General features: G+C 35.3%; 1 protein-coding gene across 4 annotated transcripts in view; it reads left to right on the top strand.

Moving 5' to 3' along the window:
• Rundc3b (RUN domain containing 3B) overlaps positions 1-12,613 on the top strand; it is a 201,850-nt gene that overhangs the window by 112,477 nt on the left and 76,760 nt on the right. For all 4 annotated transcript variants that reach the window (XM_074064842.1, XM_074064840.1, XM_074064839.1 and 1 more), the window contains exons 5-6: positions 5,403-5,492; positions 7,228-7,308. In XM_074064842.1, coding sequence (XP_073920943.1) covers positions 5,403-5,492; positions 7,228-7,308 — 171 coding nt within the window. The remainder of the gene's footprint in view (positions 1-5,402; positions 5,493-7,227; positions 7,309-12,613) is intronic.

Genomic DNA, 12,613 nt, shown 5'->3' with positions numbered 1-12,613 from the left:
GCATACAGTGGACAGTCTTCTTAACTAGTCTCACTTCTTTCATTTGTCCTTATCTCCTCACTGTTGTTGTTATATTAAGTCAACCTGTGCAATGTTATGCTTGAGTGGAATTATTGATTTCACATGTAGCAAGTATTTAGCTTAAAAATAGATATACTGACTAACGAGTAAGCCACCAGTCTCAAAAATATTATGTATGTACAAATATAAAAGATCCTTTCCCTTAAAAAAACTCTAAAACTAGTTAGTTATGTCTTTGGTATTCTTCAACATCCATTAATACAATGTTAACATTAGAGAGTAAGCAAGAATAGTTTTAATCAGACTCTTAGAATATATTTTTAAACCATAGTGAGCTCTGGATAGAAATTAAAAAAACAGACATGACATTATAAGAGAAATACAGAACTAATGAGTGATTCCCGATATTAAAAACCAGAGGAATGAGCATGGTGGTGTAGACCTATAATCCTGGCTACTAGGGAGGTAGAGATCAGCGGAATCATAGCTCAAGGCCAGCCCCAGGGGAAAAAACAGCAAGACTACCATCTCAACCAATAAGCCAAGCATGTTGGCTCAGTTCTGTAATCCCAGCTATATGGGAGGCATAGGTAGAAGGACTATGGTCCAGGTTACTCCAGACAAATGCAAAACCTTATTCAAAAATAATGAAAGCAGAAAAGGGCTGGGAATGTGGTTTAAGTGGTAGAGCACCTGCCTAGAAATCATGAAGCCCTGAGGTCAAAATTGCAGTACCACCAAGAAAAAAATAAAATGAAATTAAAATCAGAATTCTTTTTTCTTTTTCTGTTTGGTACTTGGATTGAACTCAGGGCCTTGTAATGCTAGACAGTTACTCTGCTACTTGAGCCATGCTCCAGCTCTTTTGTTTGTACTTTTTGTTTTTGAGACAGGGTCTTGCTAACTTTGTTCAGGCTGTCATTGAATTTTATCCTCCCTGCCTCCACCTCCAGAGTAGCTGGAATTAAGCCACCACACCTGGCTTAAAAGCCAGAATATTTTTCCAAGAACTGTGTTCCATAGACTTTGGTGGTGTAGTAGCACTGGAAGGAAGTTAGGTAGAGCAGAGAGTAGGGGTGGAAGGAGGAGGAGACTGCCAATCATTTATAAATGGTGCTTAAGTGAGACCCGAAGCCTAAACTCTAGGCTGAAATCTAGGTGAACAAGTGCTGTTCTTTCATGGGCCTCTTTATGAAGCAGTGTGTGTAAAAGTTGATTTAAGGACAAACATACTGAATACTTTTTAAATTATAGTTGGAATAAAAATTAGGATGAATGGGTTCCACACAACAGAATCCTCAAATTCTTGGATAATAATCTGCAGATATAGCAAGAACTTCAAAATGTCAATCAGGAATAGTGTGCAGAGGGGAGAAAAAGAGGGGCTGCTCCAGAGAAGAAAACATCTGGTTTGCAACAGAAAAATGTTGAAGTGAAAGTGAAAAAAAAAAAGGACAAACAGAAAAAATCTGAAAATATAGATGGTGGCAGCAGTGAGACACAGCCTCCTCAGGAGAAAAAAAAAGTGCCCAAGTAATCCTACCACTGAAAATAAAGATCCGATGCCTGTAATCTCATCTATGAGGGACATGGAGGTAGAAGGACTGTGCTCAGAGCCTGGCCTGGGCAAAAAAAAGCTCTGGCCCCTACATGAAAAGTAAACTGAAGCAAAAAGGGCTGGGGGCGTGGCTCAAGTGGTAGAGTGCTGGCCTACCAAGCACAGCACAAGACCTTGAGTTCAAATTTTAGTACTGCCAAAAAAAATGAAGAAAGATTTATGAACAGAACTAAGCTTAAAGATTCCTGAAGAACTAGAACCATGACTTGTCAATAACTGGAACTTAATTACCAGACAAAAACAGCTCTTTTATTCTTCCTGACGAATAGAATGTGTATTCCATTCTAGAGGATAAAGAAAATTATAAGAAGTCTTGAGGAAACACAGTTAATGAGGAGCAAGCTTTTAATAAAGTTTGACAAGGATAAGAGAGTACTTTGGTGTAATGTTTAACTTTAATGTTGGGTACTCACTACTCCACAAATTTGAGGGACTGCAGTATGTCCAAATCCTCACAGATCATTCTGACCCCCGCATGGCCCAGCTGTGTGGCACTCCACAGCTACTGAGATTATTTAAACAAACTGGAGTGATGTTGGCCTTTAAACTTCTGGATGTGAAGAGTCTTGTTTCTTACTGAATTATCTTCATAGTGCCTTCAAGTCCTTGCTGAAGAATTGTGCAGTTCAGTGCCTGTGATTGTGGAGCAGCTCCTGAACACCACTGGGAAGTGGTGCCTGGGGCCTCACTCACACATATTGGATCTCTGTAAATACCATCTTGCTCTTCATCCTTCTCTTGTACTAATGATGTGCTTTGAAGATGCTAGTGTATAACACAATTGATGCTTGTTTTCTGTTGATTTTAAGCAGAGAAAATAAAAGGGCTTACTGTTCCTTTTTTCTTTTTTTTTCTATTTCAAAGTTGTTACTAGTGTTTTCAGTGATAGTCAAGAGAGAGAGATATGCTATAGAGCATTTTATTACCTAGTAGACAAAGCTGCTTTTGAATGCTGGTGGCTCTAATCCTTTGACACTATGTATTTTTATACTATGTTAATGTGCTAATGCTATATGAGAAAACAAACTGATTTCTAATGTCAAAGATTCAGTTCACCATAAATCACTGAATACACTCGTGCATTTGTGCTCAAATTAACCAAGAATGGCAGCTTATTTCATAGGTTTTGTGTTTGTGTATAATGTATGTTTTAACATTGCATTTAACAATGCATTGAATAGCTACAATTTTCTGGAAAAGTTAATCTTTTGGGAATTGTTTTCTGGATCTTCAATAATTTTTTTTCTTTAAATTCAAAAAAGAGGAATGGGAGCAGGCACATAGCCTCACACATGTAATCCCAGCTACTTGGGCGATAGAGAATGGAGGATGGATGTTTAAGGACAGCGCATGAAATACTTAATGGGACCCTGTCTCAAAGAATAAGACAAGTGAGGTGCATCACACCTGCAATCTTAGCTATGTGGGAGGCAGAAGTTTGAGGATCACTGTATAAGGCCAGCCCAGGCAAAGAGCATAAGACTCTATCTGAAAAACAAAGAGCTAGAAGCATGGCTCAAGTAGTAAAAGGTTTACCTATTAAAAAAAAAAAAAACCCTAGTACCACAAAAAACAAAAACAAACAAACAGAAAAAGCATTGGAAGGATAGTTCTTCCAGGAGTCTGCACTGTGTTCTGTCAATCTGCAATCGGCAGTGGGCATGAACAAAATCTCAGATGCAAGAATTTATCCAAATATCTTTTTGTAGAACATTTCAGTTGAATGTGTAGAAAATCCTTCCACTTACTTTACTGATCTTTGTTAGGCTTGAACTTTTAGATTTTTTTCTCCTTTTATATATAAATCAATAAAAGCAATTTCCAATATGTCCCAGGAAACAAAAACCACCATTTCTTCTAGCTAGTCTTCCTACCATATTTTTTGTAGCCTTACATCCATCAAAGAGTAGATAGTTGATTTTTATTTTCCTCTTCATATGTTTTACTCATTTAAAATTCCTTGTGAATCCTAGCACAGGTGAAGTTTTCTGTAAATATTTTGATTTTATAAGCAGTATAGTTTAATAGACGGTACAGAGAACTTAAAATGAGAATTGGATTGCCTCTATGAGCCATTCCTTTATATGAGCTTGGATGAATTGTTTTAACCTCTCTTCTTGCAGGTAATTTTGAACTAATGATAATTCTCATTTATTTCATGGGATTTTTTTTTTAATGATATTGGGTTTGAATTTAGGGCTTCGTGGTTGTAAGGCAGGTTCTCTACCACTTGAGCCATGGCCCCAGCCATTGCTTTGTTCATTTCTCAGGTCAGATCTCCTGAGGCCAGCCTCAGACCTTGAGCCTCCTGATCTCTGGCTCTCGAGCACCTGGGATTACAGATCACTGCCATGAGCCACCATGCTCCGCCATGAGGGTTTTTTTATGTATCAAATATCTTTCTAAAATAATTGGCAAACTGTGAACAGTTATTCAAAATTGATGGCGGGATTATGAGCATACTAAAATCTTTTTGCAGTCTTTGTAAAGTCATGAATACTGAAAAGAGCAATATACTTCATTTACTAAATTTTTTTTTTTTTTGGTCATTAGAATGGTATTCACTCTAATGTAATATAAATGGGCATAACAATGGAGTAGGCCCTGGTTACTGAATGTAAACTAGTTTTTACAAATACTGTGTATGGTTTATCTTTTTGGCAGGACAGGGGTTTGAACTCAGGGCTTTACACTTGCAAAGCAGGTGCTCTACCACTTGAGCCACACCTCCAGTCCATTTTTGTCTGCTTATTTTGGAGATGAGTTCTCATGAACTATTTGCCCAGGCTGGCCTTGAACTGTGAACCTACTGATCTCATCCTCCCAAGTAGGTAGGATTATAGGCATGAGCCACCAGTACCCAGCTTAAATACTATGTCTAAAAAGAAGAAAATTCACTGGGTACAGTTCATATATGCTTGTAATTACAGCAACTCAGGAACATAAGTTCAAGACCAGCCTAAGCAACGTGGCAAGATTGCTTCAAAAAAAAAAAAAAAGAAAAAAGGAAATTCAATGATCTTACATTCTTTTGTGGAAAACTATCTTACCCTATTATAACATTTTTTCAAAAGAATTTTAAAAACAATTATTAATTAAAACAGATTCATATTCGTATTTTTGTCAAGAAAATAATAAGTAGTTTCTTTTTTATAGACAGCCATCTTGGTAGCCCTCTTTCCATTAGTATTTATATTAATGTTAGCAAAAATTGCTAATGATCACACCTTCCACTTTTATTTTTTTGGTGGTACTGGGGCTTAAACTCAGGGCCTTGTACTTGCTAGGCAGGCGCTCTGCCACCAGGCCTCCAGCCTCTCAAGTTCTTAATTTAGTTAACAACCCTTGGAAATACAGAAAAACAAATTTTTCTTGTAAGTGTAGAAGTAGAGTCTCCACAATTTTTGAAACAGTGTAGAAGAATTGACTCTGAATTTATCACTTTCTGCTTCATATTTAAATTGTTTCATTATTAGGAAAGTTTTCTGGACACTCCACTGAAAGAGTCACTTTGGGAATTCTTTTTAAGAGAGATGAAAACACTTAGGGGGAATGTTTTTTTAAGATGACAGGTTTGGTTTCTTGTTTTTGAATTTTGGTTTTTATTTTTATTTTTTGGTCTAAATATCTTCAGGACTTCTGTGATCAAAGTTTTTAAAAATAAATTAAATTGAGTCCTTCCTCTGTTACTTGGGACTGTAAGTGATTTCTCTAGGTCAAATTCTAGTCTGTTTTTAATATTTATTTATTCACTCATTTTTAGGAGATTTTATGAAGATGGAGCAATTGTGTTGGGGGAGGAGGCAAATATGCTGGCTGGCATGCTACTTGGACTCAACGCCATTGATTTCAGGTACTTAATAGTTAATTAAAAAGTTTCTAAACTTTTCTACCTCATAATAGCTTTTATTATGAATTTTACTTTCAGTTTTCTACATAAAGCACACAGTTGGGTATTCATATGTTGTTCCCTTTCAAATCAATTAGTTTTCTAAGTGAGTTTGCGCTCAGAAAAGAGATGGTCTCAAACTTAAGGAAGTGACAGGCTCACTGTCTAACTTGAGTAAGAGGAAAGATTAGACTGTATTCCTCCAAGCAATACCTGGTTCACACTGAAGGAAAACTTGGTATTTTTCAGTAACTGCTTTAAAATGAAGACATAGACTTAAAGAAAATTCAGGGGAGGAAAGATTCTTACTTTCTCATGTGAAGATAAAGAAGAATCTGTCAGGCTTATCTTGAGTATCTTATATTTCTTGGGTTATGTATCTAGAATATCAAATAATATTTTTAGCATTTGCTTTTATTGTCAACAAGATGAATTGGTTCCAGACTAAGATAATAAGAGCTAAAAATGGTCACTGTAAGTTCTTTCTGGATTTATGGAGGCATCCTTTTTCATTTTTTTAATTGATCTCAGATTTTATGTTATATTAAAAGTAAAAGGTTTTTCGATAAGACAACTCAAAAGACAAGAATGAATTATTTTTTATTGAAGCATAGCATTTGAAAATTCAAGAATATTAACAATATTTAACACATTTAGATTTTAAATTAGGAAACAGTTTTGCCATTTTCACTGAAGATCTTTAGTCACTTCCCTTTCAATGTATTTGTCATTTAAAGTCTAACATTTCTCTATGATTTGATAAACTAGTATTAATTACTTTTAATTTTTAAGACAAGCATGATTGGTATAAAGGTTGTCTTTTTGACCCTATAAGGATGTTAGCTTTATAAGCCATATCATTGGCATTGTCTAAATTCTTTACAATCTAGGTTTTATTAGGTATTTGTTTTCTGGTAACAAAATAAAATACCAGGAAGCTGGGCATGGTAGTGCATGCTTATAATTCTAATATTCAAAGGCTGAGATAGGAACATCACAATTTCAAGGCAAGCTGAGCTACAAAGAGAAATATTGTCTGAAGGACAAAGGAAAAAAAAAAACTGGTATAAGAATGTTAACTAGCCTGTAATCCTAGCTGCCTGAGGCAGAGATCAGGAGGATCCCAGTAGTTCGAAGCCAGCCGGGGCAAATAATTCTTGAGGTCCTATCTCGAAAAACCCTATCACAAAAAATTGAGCTAGTAAAATGAAATGAAAACAAATATCTTGATGACATTAACAATGTTTCTGTAAATGAAAGGAAGCTCATATAAAGTGTTGCTACTTGAATTCTGCCTTACTGAAGTCTGGAAAAGTATACATACACCCTAGCTATTAATATGTCTGAACAGTATTTTGGCAGGCAATACCAAAGAAACCAGAAGGTGGGAGTTCATAGATGATATTTTTTCATTTGAAACACCAACTTACATTTTATAAGTATTTCTATGTTTATTTTTCTAGAAGATACTTTTTTAACAGCAATATCACTAAGCCAACCACTTTTTTGTTATCTTTTTGTATGTGCCATCATACAAAAATAAAGATTATTGGATTGGGAACCAAGAGACACAGATTTCCTTTCTTAGCTCTAGCAGATTCATAGTATGACTTTGAGCAAGTAAGAGATTGTTTATACCACTTAACTTTGATTTAATATTTCTGTATTAATATGAATTATTTATCTTCTATTGTCTTAGCTTCTGCCTAAAGGGAGAGGGACTGGATGGTACCTTTCCTGCTGTGATAGACTATACACCATATTTGAAGTTTGAACAAAGGTATTTGCAATTTTGAAATATGTTATTGAAATATTAATTATATTTGAATGTCATGTGGTCCAGTGTTCTTAGATTTAAACTATTTTGTACATAACATTTGTTTTAGTATCAAAAATAGAGTACAAACTCCAGTTGCATTTTTAATATTTATGTAAACAGACACATTTTACATAATTGAAATCCCTGTATATAGTTTTATGTAAAGAAACATTTATATTGCTATAGTTAACATAGAACAATAACTGTAATACACTAGATTGTTTTCTGTTTTATATCCATTTTGAAAAATAATGAACATCCTTGTACAAATAAATTTTGTTTTTATTCCTATGGTAAATTCTCAGTTATTTCAGGTAAATTCAAGGAAAAATTTGAGCATTCTTAAAATGCGTGTGCTTACAAAAGAGTGGTATCAATTTATCTCACTACTCTCTACTCTACAATACTTTGTGAGAGTAATGGGTTTCCCACCAACTCTTCTCCATTTAAAAATTAATTGGGTGAAATCTATAGATGTTTCTAAGGTCTGGTTGAAAAATAGATCTGCTGAATACCTTGACAATAATCTATATTTCTAAAATGTTATTATCAAACCAAGGCTGGAAGATAAGTGTGTAAATATAATAAAATAATGTATATAATATAGGTGCTCAGACACATACATTTACTATGCTTATTGAGTGTATAATGCGGGAAAGGCATTTCCTAGATGTCAGGGATATATAGATGATAAAAAAATGTAAAAAACTTAGGGACTTCTGAAAGCGAACACAGTCCCTGTCTCAAAAGAGCCACAGTCTAGCAGAAGTCATTAATATCTCAAAGCTAGGCATTTGAAGATATTTTGGATGGTGAGGGAGAAGGAGTAATAGTGTTATGACCTCAAGATTTCTAATTACTTTATTCCATGGAAAAGGGATAATTCTAGTACATAAAGTCTAGTAAAGAAATGTAGTGATAAGATGTTTTGAGGACTTGGGGGTGTGTCTTAAGAGATAAAGTGTTTGTTTAGCATGTGCAAAGCCCTGGGTCCATCCCAGTTCAACAGCAACAAAAAAGATATTTTTATACATGCTGGATACAGTGTCTTAAGCCTGTCATTCCAGCTATTTAAGAGGTGGAGATGAGGAAGTTTGTGGTTTGAGGTCAGCCTGGGCAAAAAGTTAATGAGACCCCCATCTCAACAAATAAGTCAACCATTGTGGTTTATATCTGCAATCCCAGATATGTGAGAGGCAGAAGTAGAAGGACTGCAGTCTCAAGTCAGCCCAGTCAAAAAACATGAGACCCTATCTGAAAAACAGCTATAGCAGAAGGGCTGGAAAGTGTGGCTCAAGTGGTAAGAGTGCTTGCCTAGCATGCATGAAGTCCTGAGTTCAAACCTCAGTGCTGCTAAAAAAAAAAACCAAAATCTCTTAATAAAAAGAAAAGAGAGATGTTTTGAACAGGCATAAAATTATACTGTTTGGGGATATGTTTGATTATCTTACTTTGTGAACAAGACTAGTAGTTCAAAATAACAGTAGTGATATTTACTGAATTTTTTTTATATCAGTCATTGTTTTAAGTGTTTCTGTTAATTCATTTAATCTTCAAAAACCACGGAGGTAGGCAATGCAGTCATTTTTTACAAATGACAAAACTAAAATACATAGAAATTAAGTACCTTGCTAATCATCACAGAGCTACTTTGTAGCAGAATGGGCTTACATGAAAGAGTCTATTATACTTATTACAGTGCTTTTGAAAGATATAACAATGAAACCTTCTTAATAGGTGCTTTTAGAATGAATTTATTAATCTAAATCTTGTATCCTCAATTGCTTCATTACTTTTTGTCTGAAATCTTTTATTAATTTTAATTTAATTGTTTTTACATTTACTTATGTGTGTACATTATTTGAGCCACCTCTCCCTACCTCCTTTCTGGGCAGAACCTGTTCCACCCTTTTCTCCAGTTTTGTTGAAGAGAAAACATAAGAGTGTTTGAAATCTTTTATACAGCTTTTTCTTCCTTTGCTATACTAACCCAAACATCTGTGTATACTCTATTCCTACTATCTTGCATAAAGAATGCTAGAATAGAAGGGAAATAGCCAGATCAGTCTAGTCATAAGCCAGTTTGACTATTGGTTTTGGGTTTTTTTTTTTTTTTAAGAAAGATTTAAACTATGCTGCTTATCATGAAGAACCAATAGTTTAAAAATGGAGTTGCTTTCATGGACACATTAGACAATTAAAAAAAAAAAACAAACCTCTGGCTCCTAATTTTAAGAAACTATTGCTTTGGGTTACTTTCTTATCACTATGACCAGATGCCTGCTTGGCAGAACATCGTGGCAGCTGGAATGAGTGGTGAAGGAGCTTTTTGATCTCATGGCAGACAGGAAGCAGAGAGTGACATAGGAGCGAGGGACCAGGTATAACCTTCAAAAGAGTGCCCCCAGTGACCTCCTTCCTCTAGCTAGGCCCTGCCTCCTAAAACTTCCACCATCCCAAACAGTGCCATCATCTGGGGACCAAGAGTTCAACACATCAGCCTGTGGGAATCATTTCATATTCAAACCATAAAACCATCAGAATCTCTCCCTTCTTCCCAAATTACTGCTTTTAATTTACTTTAAAAATAGTACCTATTCACTGAGGAAAAATTGGACAGTACAGAAAGGTAGAAGGAAGAATGTTTAAGTCACTAATTATTGTCAAGAAACAGCTGCTAGAAACATTCTTAACATTTTGTTGGATGGCTTTCTAGTCTTTTTTATGAATAGATACATTTTTTCCTCAATGAAAATGTAAATATAATGTACACATTCTGTTTTTTCTTTAAAACCATATAATGAACAATTTTACATATCATTACCATTCTACAGCTTCATTTCCTAAAATGAATAGAATTTAGTTATCTGTATAATATATTTATCTAAGTACTGTTGGACTTTTATGGTGCATTATGTTATCCACTATCGTATACAGTGTTGTAGTTAGCATCCTTCTAATTATGTCTTTTAATACAGACTATGATTATTTCTTTAAATTAAAATCCTAGACACAGAATTTCTGGGACAAATAGCATGTATATTATTAAATCTTTTGATATAAACAGTAAAATCGACACCCAAAGAGGTAATACCAACTTGAGTTTGTATCAGTAATATGTGAGGATGCCTGCTTCTCACTCTTTCCGTCTAAGTATTAAAACTGTGGTCAGTTTTATAAGTGAGAAATGATTGTTTTAATTTGCATTTTTGATTACTAATAAAGTTGAACTTTTTAAAATGTTAATTAAAATATATTTCCTTACATGGAGGTTAATCCTTCTGAAACGATATATTTGAAATATGTAATTAGTAATCTTAGAATGTATATCATATTTTAAATCAGTATAAATTTCATGTTGCATATCGATAAGAAAATAGTTGTTTTTCCCCAAGTTACCTTTTGATATAACTATAAATATCTTTAAACATTCTTCTCACTAGTGGCCCATACCTGTAATCTTATCACGTGGGAGACTGAGACAGGAAGATAGTGAATTCAAGTACTACACAGCAAGATCCTGCCTTAAAACAAAATACAAACAAGTAAAAACATAACCCACATTTTTTTTTAATTTATTCTAAGCCTGAAAATTCTAGTAGGTGATGATACCTTTAGGACACCTCTTCTTTCTTTTTTCTGTTTTTCCTCTTCTTTCTTTTCTTTTCCTTCCTTGTTTTTCTTTCTTTCTTTCTTTCTTTTTTTTTTTTTTTTTGTGCTCCTGGGGTTTGTACTCAGGACCTCCATGCCTGCTAGGCAGGTGCTCTACCACTTGAGCCACTCTGGCAATCCCTTGTTTTTCTTTTTGACAGAGTCAAAAAAGAGCTATATAGCTCAGGCTAGCCTCAAACTCCCAGTGTTCCTGCCTCCCAAATCCTGGGAGCACAGGCATATGCCACTACATGCAGGTTCAATTTTTCATCATCAGCATTCTTACAGCTAAGTCGTTTATTTAAATATGATTATTTCCTAAAGACACAAATTTCTACAAACAAAATTACTGACTTAAAAAGACTATACATAATTAGGCATGCTATTAAATTGCCCTTTCCATACATAGATACTCTGCCTTCCTCTGCCCCTTAGTAGGCATAATCTAATCATTTTCTACCTAAGGCCATGTGCACTGCATCCTATCCTCTCTCTTCTATCAGATCTTTGTTTCAGCAGTTTTCCCTCTCACTTATTATCCCTTTTTTCTGGACTGTCCCACATATTCTAGCACTGAGAACGTAGTGGAAAAACAAACTCAGTTTCTCCTACTCCATAGTCACAATACGGATCACATCTGATGATTCCAAAATGGTTGATGATTTCTCTCCACCTGCAAAGAAGCAAGCAGTTCTGCAGTGAACAGTGTCTGGGTGTCCTCTAGTTCAATTTGATTCTGACGCTGTCTGCGTAGACATAGTGTCAGTTCTGCAAGCCTGTCCCTACTTCAGATGCCATTCATAAATCTGGGCTTTCTGTGACCCATCTTTACACTCAATTAATTTGCTAGAGCACCTCACAGAACCCAGGGAAACACTTTCTTATGTTTACTTATTTACTATGAAGGACATTTTAAAGGATACAATAAACAGTCAAATGAGATGCTACATAAGGTAGAGTCTGGAAGAGTGCAGTATCTTCTGTCCTTGTGGGGTTGGGGTGCACCACCCTCCTAGCACATGGATGAGTTCTCATTCACCTTCTTGTGAGCTCCACAAGATTAGCAGTCCAGAAACTCTTCAAACCCTGACCTTTGGGATTTGGGAGAGACTTCTGTGCATGGGCATGGTTGAAGTTGGACAACCATGTAGAAATGTGATTAGACAGAAGAAGATGATTTAATGTTAATAGACTGAATGAGGAAACCAGTGAAGCCTGTCTCCACAGATTCTTCTTAGCCTTTTATGCACCATTCCTTCCTGCCAGGTATGGAACAAGATCTCTTCTGAAGTAGGGATATCATCAGACAAAGTAGATCAGAAAGAATTGCTTTGTAGACAGCTCCAAGACAAAAGTCAGAATATTAGAGTGTATTTTTCTAGCTTCTGTAATCTTTTCCTGAAGAAAAGAAAGTCTAGTTTCTATAGCAGGTGAAAGGAGAGCAGAAGATCAGAGCGAGAGATTTCACTTTCTGAGACCTAAAGTGCCCCAACATTAAAAGAAAATCTGCCTTTCACCTTTTTTGCATTGAAGCCGTTCCAAGCTGCTTCAGGAGCCAAGGACAAAAGGCCAAATACTTTGACCTTATTGTTCTAGGAACAATAACAAGGGATAT

The sequence above is a fragment of the Castor canadensis genome, chromosome 2, assembly GCF_047511655.1.
Source record: "Castor canadensis chromosome 2, mCasCan1.hap1v2, whole genome shotgun sequence".
Classification (NCBI taxonomy): domain Eukaryota; kingdom Metazoa; phylum Chordata; class Mammalia; order Rodentia; family Castoridae; genus Castor; species Castor canadensis.
The sequence above is the reverse complement of the archived record's forward strand: the minus strand, read 5'-3'. Positions and strand labels throughout refer to the sequence as shown.